The following is a 14,054-nucleotide window of genomic DNA, read 5'->3' on the forward strand; positions in this document are numbered from 1 at the left end:
TCAGTGGTGGTGCCCTCCCAGTGGAACGCCCTCCCACCAGATGCCAAAGAGAAAAACAACTATCAGACTTTTAGAAGACATCTGAAGGCAGCCCTGTTTAGGGAAGCTTTTAATGTGTGATGCATTACTGTATTTTAATATTGTGTTGGAAGCTGCCCAGAGTGGCTGGGGAAACCTAACCAGATGGGCAGGGTATAAATAATAAATTATTATTATTATTATTCTGTCCCTCCCATGTTTTCAAGCAACTGGTCTTCAGAAGCATCGCTTCCTCCCACTGTGGAGGCAAAGCAGAGCCATCCTGGCTAGCAGACTTCCATAGCCCTTTCCCCCTCCATGAATTTGCCCAGTCCTCTTTTAAAGCCATCCAGGTTGGTGGCCATCGCTGCTTCCAGTGGCAGTGAGTTCCACAGTTTTAACTATGCACTGCTTGAAGAAGGCCTTCCCTTTAGAGCAGAGCTGTTGCCAGCTAAACAAGGAATATCATAGCCACAGGCTTTTGAAAAATCTATACATATAAATAATAAAAAGTTGGAACGTGTGTCTGAAGGAGAGAGGTTGGCTGAAGGGAGCTGAGTTTTGAGGTGCCCTTTTTACCTCTTGCCTGGGAATGTGATCCAGGACAGGCAGCGCTTGGGCTGCTAGATATCCGTGGTCCTCAGCGGAGGGGCCTGAGATGCTTCTGGCACCGAGATGAAAGCTGTACTTGTGTGGGATTCTGTCCTCCGACAAGCCCTGTAGGGGGCTAATGTGGAGAATTGATATATGCTTGTAATTACTGGAGATTTTTTAGCACCCTGTGTTCTACAGGACGGCAATAGATGAGTCCCTCGTGACCTTAAATTCAGTAAATTTGTGCCATTACGGAGAAGGGGGGGCAGAGAGAACCATTCTCCTCCCTTTCCTAATGCTGGACCTCACAGGTTAGCCAGTGAAGTGGAGGGGCTGCCGATTCAGGGCGGACAAACTTCTTCCCGGGACCCGTCTCTGACTCGTGGAATTGGCTGCCACGAAAAGGTTACAAAGGTTATGGAGCAAAAGTGCAGACAATCTTGAAGCAATCGCTTTGCAAGACGTGAGCCGGCGCCTGCCTTTCAGGTTCTCGGTCAATGAGTGAAGTCTGAGTGTCATCAATGAGTGTAAAAAAAAAATGGTAAAGGACCCCTGGACAGTTAAGTCCAGTCAAAGGCGACTCTGGAGTTGCGGCGCTCATCTTGTTTTCAGGCCGAGGGAGCCAGCGTTTGTCCACAGACAACTTTCCAGGTCATGTGGCCAGTAGAACCAAACTGATTCTGGTGCAACAGGACACCATGATGGAAACCATGGAAACACCGTTTTCCTTCCCACTACAGTGGTACCTATTTATCTACTGGTGTGCTTTTCAACTGCTGGGTTCGCAGAAGCTGGGACAGAGCAATGGGAGCTCACTCCGTCATAGGATTCAAACCACTGACCTTCTAGTCAGCAAGCCCAAGAGGCTCAGTGGTTTAGACCACAGAATCACCCGTTTCCCAATGAGTGTGGTCATGACCAACTAAGCCTTCTGATGGAGGCTTAACTTGGTCAGAATCGAGTGTATGCTTCCAGAGTTAACACCAAACGCATCACTTCTGACAAAAGAGCCTTCATAGCTGCTAGAGGACTGTGAAAAATTGTGTCCCTGCCTTTTTAGACTCATCTACCCATAACCGCAGGTGGCGCTGTGGTCTAAACCCCTGAGCCACTTGGGCTTGCTGATCAGAAGGTCGGCGGTTCGAATCCCCGCGACAGGGTGAGCTCCCGTTGCTCGGTCCCAGCTCCTGCCAACCTAGCAGTTCAAAAGCGTGCCAGTGCAAGTAGATAAATAGGTACCGCTCTGGCGGGAAGGTAAACGGCGTTTCCGTGTGCTGCTCTGGTTTGCCAGAAGCAGCTTAGTCATGCTGGCCACATGACCCGGAAAAATGTCTGCGGACAAACACCAGCTCCCTCGGTGCTCAGCGAGATGAGTGCCACAGCCCCAGAGTCATCCACGACTGGACTTAACTGTCAGGGGTCCTTTACCTTTACCTTTTTGACCCATATACTATCTGAAACCAAAGGGTGCATTGGTTGTCAAATGTGAACTTTTTTCCAGCTCTCCTACTGGATTCACACTGCGTTCACACACTAATGCAGCCGTAGTCGTGGGGTGTTAAGCTGATAGTAGCTGCAACGTGGAGAGGAGGAAGGATGGCTAAATAGAACACTGGGAAGTTATATTGATATCACATCCCTTTTTTGCTCAACAATCAAAGGAAAAGAACAATGGAGAACGTTGGCTGTTGACCTGCGCTTATCACTTTGCTGTAGCTATTATGAGGCATACGTAATAAATAGCCTCAGCAAATGCTCTTAGGATTCATTGGCTTACCTTATAACACTTTAATCTCGAATTTATCCAAGCCGGGCATCTGAATCCTGGTTGATTTAAAGCAGCGGTTCCCAAACTTTGGGGGAGCCGCCCCCTTGGTTCCATAAACCCGTCCCCAGGGCCTCCTACACCACCCTATAAAAAGCGTCATGCAGAATAGAAGTTTGCACGGCCCACTGGGAAGGTAATAACACAATCAAATTCAGAACGGTAACAATGGATTGCACATTTATTCAAAATCCAATTAAAACCAGTTAGTTTAATTAATTCAAGAAAATTGGTGGACTTGACCTGGTGGTGATACCAGCTTCTTGAAGTCTGGTAGTCATTTGCACTTCCAGAGCCCCCGCCAAAGCCCTCCCCCCCCAGGGCTCCTCCAAGCTTCCTTTGTGCCCCACTTTCCAGGCACAGGTCTGTGCTATAAAATAGCTCAGCGTCTGAGTGTTTGTTTGCGTGTTTCCCAGAAAAAAAAACCATGTTTTACTTCTGAATCGGAGCAAATGGCGGTCCCCCGAAAGTCCCATTGCTGTTTGCTCCAATTCGGATGCAGAACTTTAAAGTCCTCTGCAATTCCAGGTTTGGTTGTGCCAGCCTGACAGCAACCATCCACAGACCTAAAACAAAAGGACTGGTTCACAGCTAATGGCACCTGAAGGGCTGAGGGTTGTCACTGGGGCAAACCAGGCCTCTTGGGCATTGAACAACTGCAGGCAGGAGGTTTCTACAAAAGCGAGGAAATATTAAGCTTTTTCTGGTGTGGAAATATAATCATTGGGGAGTTTCGCCTGTTGACATCTGTTAGACGTGTTCTTTTCATGTGACACCAAGAGTGTTCAAAATCTGTTCACCTTTGTTCCTTCTTTTGCAAGTGGACCAGAGGACTCAATGCATGTTTACGATGCATTGGGTTCGAAGTGCTTTCTAGGGTTCATTCTGGATTGCTTGGCCCTTCTTCGTTCTGCATCCAGAGCAGTGTTCGATCGCAGCAAAGAAAGCCTAGCTTGACCACCCCTTTCTCTTTCCCAACAGCGCCGCCCAAGGAGCCCGCATTGATGTGCCGGTCGAACAATTACCCCAGCGGCTTTTACTGCAGTTGGCACATGCCCATCCCAACGTACATTCCAGACACCTTCAACATCACTGTAATGTGAGTAGGGCCTCGAGGGAAGGCATTCCTTTGCGGGGCGGGGGGGGGGGAGCCTTCTCAGAACAAAAACGCAGCACTGGGCACATGCAACCTTGACTGGCTTGGCTGCTTTCATGAACATCAGCTTGAAGGCAGTCACCGGAGATCATTCCACAGGCATTTGTGCCCCTTTCCCAGCTGCTTTTACTGTAATTTTATCTAGCTTTTGAACCTCTAAACCAGCGGTTCTCAACCTGTGGGTCCCCAGATGTTGTTGGACTACAACTCCCAGCACCCCTAGCTAGCAAGGCCAGAGCTCAGGGGAGATGGGAGTTGTAGTCCAACAACATCTGGGGACCCACAGGTTGAGAACCGCTGCTCTAAACAGAGTGTTTAGGGCAGGGACAGACTCTACTTGTTGGAAGGGACAACAGGGGTCACCCAGTCCAGCCCTCTGCAATGCAGGAATCTTTTGCCCATTGTGAAGCTCAAACCCACAACCCCGAGATTAAGAGTCTCATGCTCTTATCGACTGAACTATCCCAGCAGTTAATCCAAGGGGGAACCTGTGGCATTCCAGACATTAAATACATCAGAAGGGCCTGGTGGATGAGGCCAATGGCCCATCTGGTCTGGCCACCTGTTCTCGCAGTGGCCAAATAGACGCTCGTGAGAAACCTGCAAACAGGATTCGGGCACAAGAGCCCTAGCTCAGTACGTTTCCGAGCACAATTCAAAGTGTTGGTGTTGACCTTTAAAGCCCTAAACGGCCTCAGCCCAGTATACCTGAAGGAGCGTCTCCACCCCCATCGTTCAGCTCAGACACTGAGGTCAGCACCAACACTTTGAATTGTGTTCGGAAACGTCCTGGGAGCCAATGTAGGTCTTTCCGGACTGATGTTATGTGATCTCGGCAGCTGCTCCCAGTGACTGGTCTACCTGCCACATCCAGGATTAGTTGTAGCTAGGGACCTTCTGCATGCGAACTCTGGGAATTCACTTCCAGGAGGTGCCCAGCTAGATAGAGCAATGGTCCGACACACCGTAAACAGCTTCCTTCAGAGCACAAACACAAGACCTCAATTATATAAAAATGATAAGGAGAAAGCACAATGGGCGAAGATCCAGGGAAAACACACCTGGGTATGCCGCCCCCATTAAAACAGTACATAAGCGTACCACGGTCCAAAAGTATGGGAGAGAAATATACAGCAATGTATGTATAAATAACCGATCAATATTAGATGAGAGTCCAGATAGTGTCTTGCTTCTAAACCACTTTATCAAAACATGTTTGCTGCAAAATGCCTTTGTAACCGCATATATTACTTCACCAGTCCTATGCTCTCAGAGGCATAAATCTTCCTTAATCGTGCTGCGGGGACCAATTCTCAAAGATAGCATGGGGAAGAGAAAGCAATGTGCTCTGTCACTGAGCTTCAGCCCACCCCAGAGTGGGGCAGGACTCCTGATCCTTGGCGAATTTTGTAGAAGAGGAGAAATTGGGTAGGCACAGCTCATTGTGGCCTTTTTGGGGAGGGGGGTATCAAAGTCTCCCTGCTTGCCGTAATGCCCTCTCCTGCAGTGTCCTGGAAGGCGCAGGAACCCAGAAATGCTTCGCGTTTGGTCAGTGAGTTGAGGATCCTGATCTTTGATGGTCAACCAGGGCAGTGGCTGGTAGATTTACTTACTCTGAATTAATTCAGCACACCCTCGCAGCAGTGAGTGCCGCAAGTTACCGTCATGTGAAGAAATATTTTGACAGTTTTAGAGGTGCGCTATCCCCAAGTAATTTAGCCAGCTTCATCAAAATTATTTGCTTCCTTCCAGATCCTCCTGTTACTTGGCCTGAACTGGAACTTCCAGAGACGCCTTGGGATTTCACTTTAGGCGAAATCTGGTGGCAAGTTCTGATGTGGAGATTTCTTCCCACATGTCAGGATCTTGTCTGTGTCCACCGCTATTTGTGCTGAACAACAGCCACCGACTTGCTCTCCTTGTGAAGGGCTAAAAAAAAAAGAAAAGGTCTGATTATGAGGCGGGTGAAAACATAAATTCTATTTCCAGGACAGCAGCCCGAAGCCTGTTTCCTTGACAAACAAGGACTGTGGTGCCTGTTCTTGTGAGAGTTGACAGGGTCAACATGATGTACGCATTCAAGGTTGGAGAGAACATGATGCTTTCATCTGAGCTTTCCCCTTCTCTTCCCACCTCAATCTTTGCACCCCGCAATCCAAAATATCCCTGATATTTTGCTGCAACCCTTAGTTTGAGCCGGGCTTTCCTCCATCTCTTGAACCATCAGGTTTGGTAATAATGGAGAATGTCTCTGAGCATGTGCAGAATTTTACTCCTCCTTTTGAGTGGCTACCGCCCTGTGTGATAGTACAGGGAGGGTGTGAAATCCCAGACTTGAAATTCAGCCCTGAATGTGGGCCCTCATGTGAAACCCCAATCCGGCCATTTCCCACAAATATACGAAGTTGGCGTTTATATCTGTTCATCTCAGTCTTGTCACCTGCGGACTCGCCTTCATTGGAGGTTTTTAGGCAGAGGTTGGATGTTCAGGATTTTTTACCTGGGATTCCTAAATTGCAGGGGGTGGACTAGAGGACCCTTTAAGACCCCCTTCCAACTCTACCGTTCCATGGCGCTGTGATTGGCAGCTGCTCTCCGAGGCCTCGGTTCTCCCATTAGCCAACACCTCTTGCTGCCACTTTTCTGCATTTCAAGCAAACAGAGGCATTTCTGCCTGAGAATCCTTAGGAATTACTACAAGTGGGATCTAGATGAAACAAGCTGTGTTTAGTTCCCCTTGAAATGGAGCAGGATGTCAGTGAAGTCATGGCTAACCTTTCACAGTAACTTAAATGGGATATAATCCGGATTCAGAAGTAACATTTTTCCGCAGGGCCTGCAAGACAGAGCTGTTCCGCCTGGCCTTTGGTTTGGACTCGGTCTGACCCATATGTTTCCCTCCCCTTATGGTCTTGATCTATGGGCTACTATTAAAACAAGGCTGCATTTTAAATTGTATTTTAACCTGTATTTAAATTGTGTGGTTTTTTCCCTTTTCTTTTTCCCCCCTATTATGTTTTTAGTGTAATTTTACTGGTGTTAACCGCCCTGAGCCCAGCTCTGGCCAGGGAGGGCGGGGTATAAATTATTATTATTATTATTATTATTATTATTATTATTATTATTATCATCATCATCATCATTATCATCATCATCATCATCAAAGGAAGGTGTATCTACCCATGTATGCAGCGAATACTTTCCTATCTGGTGGAGGGTAAAGTGGTATTTCATTATATCAATGTGGTTCTGAACTGTGGTTATTTGGGGAAAGTAGGGGTAAGGGAGGGACACGGGTGGCACTGTGGGTTAAACCACAGAGCCTAGGATTTGCTGATCAGAAGGTCGGCGGTTCGAATCCCCATGATGGGGTGAGCTCCTGTTGCTCGGTCCCTGCTCCTGCCAACCTTGCAGTTCAAAAGCACATCAAAGTGAAAGTAGATAAATAGGTACCACTCTGGCGGGAAGGTAAACGGCGTTTCCGTGCGCTGCTCTGGTTCGCCAGAAGCGGCTTAGTCCTGCTGGCCACACGACCCGGAAGCTGTACGCCGACTCCCTCGGCCAGTAAAGCGAGATGAGCGCCACAACCCCAGAGTCGGCCACGACTGGACCTAATGGTCAGGAGTTTCTTTACCTTTCCTCCCTGCGTCATCTCAGCCTCCTTCTCGACTCTTCTCTTTCTCCAGGCACGACTCCAAGGAGATTGTGTGCGACATGGACGTCTCCCTCAAAAACAGGTGCTACATCCGTTACCTTCACCTTTTCTCCAGCAAGAAATACAAGGTGACTTTGACGGTCACAAACGCCCTGGGCAGCAGCTCCACCTCCATCTCTTTCGACGAGTTCGCGATAGGTAAATATGGCGGCCGGTCCCGGCATTCGCCTTGGGAGAGGTGTCACACTTTTGCATTTGCAAAATGCTTTGCAATCTGTTATTGTTAATACTTACTTGTTTGTTTGTTTGTTTTTTGCCACCCATCTGACCGGCTTGCCTCACCCACTCTTGGGCAACTTCCAACAAATTAGTAATTTCATTTTATCTGTTTACGCTTCGAAATATATATTGCGCACGCCTACTACACACAAATGTATGGTGCTTGATACAGTATTGATCAGAATGCAGGACAAAAATATATTGTACATTGGACCGAATATATACATATTATGAGATGCAGTTTAAATCACTTGGTGAATGGAAAGCGAGGGAATAGTTATATTGCCTTTCATCCAAAGATCACAAGGTGGTTTACAAGTCTGAACTGGATTCAAAGAATTATAGAATTATAGAGTTGGAAGGTAACCCCAGTGGTCATCTAGCCCAACCCCCCGCAATACAGGAATCTCAGCGAAATAATCCCTGACAGATGGCCACCCAACCTGTTTTTGTAAACCTCCAAGGAAGTTTCCTTCTTACACCAGCCACTCTTGGAGGTGGGGTGCTAGCATCCCTCCCTCTGCCCATTTTACAGAAAGTACCTTTCCCACAGCCACATTTCAGGGCATATACACGGCTTGAACCTCCCTCTGTAACCAAGTAATAATAATAATAATAATAATAATAATAATAATTTATTTGTAGCCTGCCCATCTGGCTGGGTTTCCCCTGCCACTGTGGGCGGCTCCCAACAGAATATGACAAATAGAATCAAACATTAAAAACTCCCTAAACAGAGCTGCCTTCAGATGTTTTCTAAAAATCAGTTGTTTATTTCTTTGGCATCTGGTTGGAGGATGTTCCACAGGGCGGGCACCACTACCAAGAAGGCCCTCTGCCTGGTTCCCTGTAACTTGGCTTCTCGCAGGGAGGGAACTGCCAGAAGGCCCTTGGCTCTGGACCTCAGTGTCCGGGCTGAACAATGGGGGTGGAGACGCTCCTTCAGGTATCATAGCTCTAGATTGTTTCCAGCGGCAATAACATACCTCCTGTGATAAATGCAGCTTCCGTTCTCACCCAGCAGCTGTCCCCTGACAGCCTGGCTGCTTTCTACTCCCCTGCTGGCAGTGAAGTGTAGTGGTTAGAGCGCTGGACTAAAACTCTGCCATGAACCCCCTTGGGTGTGACCTCGGAAGCCGGTCCCTGCCTCTGAGCCTACCCCACCCCACAGGTTTGTTGTGGGGATAAAACGGGGAGAGAGCGCAAACCGGTGTCCCAGTTCCCTGGAGGAAAGATGGGTTATAAACTGAATAAATAGATTGTGGCATCTTGTCTTGGTGGGAACTGCGTCTTCCCAGGCTCTCCTTTGCTGGACCACCCAGTACGAGGGATGGGGCAGGGAGGATCCTCCAAACGTAAAGGCCCCCAGGACATGAGCTGGCCTCCTCTGGCTTGGCGAAGGCTCCCTGCTTGGAATATGTGGCAGAACATTTCCTTCCCCGCCAGAAAGATGGAGGAAGAGCACTCAATCGCCTGGAAAATGAGAGGCATGTTCCTTTGATCTCCGCTGCAGCTGCACACCAACAGGAATGAGCTGCTCGCTGTGCAGAGTCGCGGCACATTTCCATTTTAAATGGCGGCAGAAATATGCGCTGTTTCTCCGGCGTGTCCGGCCTTCCGCTCCGCTCTCCGTCCCGCCAGAATTGCTTGCTTAATGACGCCTTCTGAGCAAACAGAGACCCACGATGGGCTCTTTGCCAGGATGGAAGAAAGGGACCCGGCGAGCTCAGCCTTGCTTTTTGCTCAGAGGAAACGGAGGCCAGGCAAAGAAAGAAGGCTTTTCCAAGCAGCTGGGCGAGCAATCAGAATGGAACGAGGGTCCCAGATTTGGAAGGAGAGAATTAAGAAAAGCGCCAGCGTGGCAAACCTCAGGATCCTGCTTGCCACCGCATTTTGGGTGATGTTAAGCATCACAGTGTAATGAAATGTGCAAAAGCAGTGCAGGCTCTCATCAACCAGGGTCTAAGATCATCAGGGAATGCAGGGATAACCAAGGACAGTTTGAAAGGTATTTGGTGCGAGTTGTGCAAGAAAAGATTCAGAAGCTATGCAATGGTGGGGCTTTCCAAGAGGGTGTTTTGATTTGATTTATTATATTTCTAAGCTGCTTTTCATTCAAGTGAACCCCAAAGCGGCTTGCAAGCGATAAATGACAATAACACGGTAGAGCGTCATGAAACATCGCAAACACTGCAAGAGTCGTATCGAATAATCAGCAAATCATCAGTAAAACAGTTACAATCTATAAAACACTGTTAACAAAGCAACAGCTAAAAAATTAAGCTGCACGTCACAATTAAAGCAAAAACCATGTTATTCGATTAACAAAGCAGTGCAGCATTTATAACCTATAAAACAATATTAACCACGTTAACAAAATAGCAGCCGAAAAATAAACTTAGCAGCGTTAAGTTCATGCACACACATCCCATGACTCGAAATCCTCCGCTCTATTCAGTGCATTAAAATGCACGTTCCTCTAAAGTCTGTGACAGCAACTCCCTTCTGAAGGCTCTTTGGGTTGGAGGGGGGCAGCACAGGTGAGACCACCCCACATCCTGATGGCAAATGGAATCTTTCCCCCCTCACAGTTCAGCTATGACAAATGACAATGGTGGTTGCTCGTGAGTAACCCATCAGGACTCCGACCTGTCTTACAAGTTTTATTTTGGTACGAAACTATTTACAGTGCAGTACCACAAGTTGAGGGATGCGGGTGGTGCTGTGGGTTAAACCACAAAGCCTAGGATTTGCCAATCAGAAGGTCGGCAGTTCCAATCCCCGCAATGATGGGATGAGCTCCCGTTGCTCGGTCCCTGTTCCTGCCAACCTAGCAGTTCGAAAGCACGTCAAAGTGCAAGTAGATAAATAGGTACCGTTCCACCAGGAAGGTAAACGACATTTCTGTGCGCTGCTCTGGTTCGCCAGAAGCTGCTTTGTCATGCTGGCCACATGACCCGGAAGCTGTACGCCGGCTCCCTCAGCCATTAAAGCGAGATAAGCCCCGCAACCCCAGAGTTGGTCACGACTGGACCTAATGGTCAGGGGTCCCTTTATCTTTACCACAAGTTCATGTCTGCCTCAATCGCTAGCAGAATCCGGGAGTGGTTATTTCCGGGTCCTCCACCAACATAAGAGCTTAGTCACCCCCAGCCTTTTCCTTCCTTCTTTGCGTTTTACACCTCTGCACAGGGTGGGCGACGGAAGAGGCGTGCTTCCCTCCAGGCCGGCTTGGCCAGGAGCGGTGCTAAGGCTCCCAGCAGCATCCTCTGGTCCCTTCCCCTCTTCCCCACTGAAGGTGTGGTTTTCCCCACCGCAGGAAGAGGAACTGCTTCGCAAGATTTTCGGAGATTTCCCTGTAACCCAACTACCCCTCTCCCTTCCCTCTTCCGATGGCAGTCCCCTGACAAGCTCCCTTAGAGAGTGAGTCTCCAGCCCAGCACTCTGCGAGCTGGTGGATTTCCGCAGCACAGCATCACCACTCTCTGGCCTAATTGAGCTTCCCGTCGCACAGGGGGTTGATCTAGATGTCCCTTGGGTCCCCTTCGGACTCTGCAATTCTGTTAACACTGGGAGTGTGACGGGGAAAGGGAGCGAGAGCCCGCCCACCTTCCCAAGAGCTCAGAGAAGCGTACAGGGTTCCCCCCCACCACCACGCCCATCAACAGGGTTTTAACTTCACGACAACCCTGCAAAGTGGGCCAGGGCAAGAGCGAGGGACCCTCCCAACGTCTTCCAAGGGGTTTTGTGGCTTAGTGAGGATTTAAACCTGCACCACAGGAGGAAGGTGCAGGAAGATGAGCTTGGCTTTGTTCCTGATTTGTCTTCCCTTCTGAGCCTGCTTGGCAAAGTCTGCCCAGGGCAGCCGTAAAAATACCATACTTTTCCGTGTATAGCACGCCCTCATGTATAAGACGCCCCCTAGTTTTGAGGACCAAAAAATTAGAACATGGGGGGCAGGGAGAGATTGCCCACAGTTGTTGAGCTTTTTTAGTGGGGGGGATTGCCAGAAAAAACTCACTCACGCACATCACAAAAACCTCCTAACGTCTGTCCCCTTGCCAGCAGAAGCAGCCTAATACCCACCCAATTGCCGCAGCAACAACCAGTCAACACCACTCCTTGCCACAGACACCAATAACACGCTACAGACCATCTCTGGCTTGCAGTGTCAACCAATACCACGTCCCCCCCCCCCCAGGCACTGCCAGGAGCTCGTCCTACTCTCGAGTAGGACCCTGTCAGAGACACATGCCCGACTCGCATGTTCCCTCCCTCCTGGTTGATCGTTTGGGAGCTTCAAAAGCTTTCTTCAGCCCGAACATCACAGCCGATGCCAACAGACACCGGCACACTTAGGGATCCGCAGAGTCTTCGCAGCTTGCGTGACAGATCTCAGCAACTCAGCATTTTGGCTAATCTACTTTATTTACACATAAACACACAACGAGCACTGCAACATGGCTCTCTCTCTCTCTCTAGCATCAGCAAAGAGCAAAGGACAATAGTCCCACTTCACAGAACACAGTAACACGAACACCCCACTCTGTGGAGTCAAAGCACATACTATCATGTGATAGACAACAACCCCATGACTGCAGTCACGGAGCAGGAATTCTAACAGGCACTACCCATGTGTAAAACGACCCCCAATTTTAAACATTGTTTTTCTGTTGGAAAAAAACCTAGTCTTATACATGGAAATATATGGTAGTTAATGGAGAATACTCCAGAAACGGATAGATTGAGTCCTGAACTCGCTCACTGAAGACAAAATAAAAAAATTCCTTCCAGTAGCACCTTAAAGACCAACTAAGTTAGTTCTAGGTATGAGCTTTCGTGTCTAGAACTAACTTAGTTGGTCTTTAAGGTGCTACTGGAAGGAATTTTTTTATTTTGTCTTGACTATGGCAGACCAACACGGCTACCTATCTGTAATCGCTCACTGAAGTGCTCCTAAACTTGGGCCAACATGCCAGGATTTGCAGGGACAAGTTTGTTGGGTTCCACATGCTCTGAGTGGGAAGCAGCTCAGGAGGAGACTCTTGTCTTAGTGTTGCAAATGTGGCGGAGGGAGCACTGGGCTGCTGCTCTGCAGAGCATGGGGTGTACCTGGGCCAGGGCGAAAGCCGAGCCACATCAATGGATCCTGATCTGCTTTTCAGGAGCCCTAATGGCTCGCACAGCCTTGACAGATGGTGTTTGCATTCTGGTTGCAGAGGAGAGAAGGGGGGGGGGACAACGAGCGCATTGAGAGAGCGCACACTTTGCCCCCCTTTTTTTCTATTGGGGGGCCTTGGGCGAATTGTGGGAAGAGAACGCACAGCATTAAAAATGCAGCATCCTGGCCCGGCTAATTATTCCGCATATCAAAAGGCGGTTAGGGCGGACGCCACCTCTGACACGCCATGTGATGCGCAGATGACGGGTCCCTAATGCGCCAGGAGAGACATCTGGGGATAGTTTGAGCTTTTATTGCCCTCCAGCCAGCGGGATGGATCCTCTCCCAGGCACTGACTCGTGAAAGAAGGAGCAGGGTGGTCAGGACAGGACAGGGGTGGCAGTGTCAGGGGTGCTCGGCTACATCCAGCCCCCACCCCGACTTGCTGTATTTGTTTATTTATCACTTACAGTGATTGATTATTATTGTTTTATTATTTATTTATTTATTTATTTATTTATTTATTTATTTATTTATTTATTTGAAATTATATTTAGAACTTAACATAAACCCCCCACCCCACCCAATACAGAAATCCGCCCTCATTAAACGGGAACATAACATACAGCGAGCATAACATACAACAATACAAACAACCAAATAAAAGACTTCCTTTATCCTGTATCTGGCCTCCTTATTTACTGTTTCCTTTATGAATAATTATTCAGATTTTTCTAATTATAACTTAAATATCCACAAAGTCTCCTGCAGACATTAATCGAAACAAGTTCAGGTGTGTATTTTAGGGCACTGTTTTGTGAAGTATTCTCTGCGTTTCCCCCATGCTTTTTGAAACTCTTGTCTAGTGTGATCTCTAATTGCCTCTGTTCATCTAGCCAGTTCAATATACTCTAACAATTTGTCTTGCCATTCCATTTTTGTTGGCACAATTTCTTTTTTCCCGTTTTTAGCAGTTAGGATCCTTGCCGCTCCTGTGGCATAGAGGAATATTTTCTTATCTTCTCTTGCTATACCTGTGTCCGTTATCCCTAGTAGAAAAGCTTCTGTATTTTTCATAAAGTTATACTTAAACTTTTTTTATATATAGTGATTGTTGTATACCGCCATGTCAAAGTGGTTGACAGCAATAAAAATGGAACAAGCCATACAATTACAACCACATCAAAGTTAAAAACACACATAAATTGCCCATCGCAGAAAGATGTGTTCTTAATTGCCTGCTGACTCTCCAGTGGCAGAGAGTTCCACAGGAGTGGGGCAATGGTACTAAAGGCTGGGTTTCTCGTTGTCTGATGAGCCTCACCAACTTGAGGAGCAACCAACAGTTCTTCTTTGGCAGATGATC

The 14,054-nt window shown here is 48.0% G+C and overlaps 1 protein-coding gene and 1 long non-coding RNA gene across 3 annotated transcripts in view; one reads left to right on the forward strand and one right to left on the reverse strand.

Annotated features, from left to right (window-relative positions):
- CNTFR (ciliary neurotrophic factor receptor) overlaps positions 1 to 14,054 on the forward strand; it is a 432,009-nt gene that overhangs the window by 385,242 nt on the left and 32,713 nt on the right. For both annotated transcript variants that reach the window (XM_081881620.1, XM_081881621.1), the window contains 2 exons: positions 3,419 to 3,536; positions 7,280 to 7,446. In XM_081881620.1, the coding sequence (XP_081737746.1) occupies positions 3,419 to 3,536; positions 7,280 to 7,446 (285 nt within the window). The remainder of the gene's footprint in view (positions 1 to 3,418; positions 3,537 to 7,279; positions 7,447 to 14,054) is intronic.
- Positions 1 to 14,054, reverse strand: part of LOC309352892 — a 220,311-nt gene that overhangs the window by 172,488 nt on the left and 33,769 nt on the right. The gene's annotated exons all lie outside the window — the stretch shown is intronic.

This window comes from Podarcis erhardii (assembly GCF_964252035.2).
Source record: "Podarcis erhardii genome assembly, chromosome: 11".
NCBI lineage: Eukaryota > Metazoa > Chordata > Lepidosauria > Squamata > Lacertidae > Podarcis > Podarcis erhardii.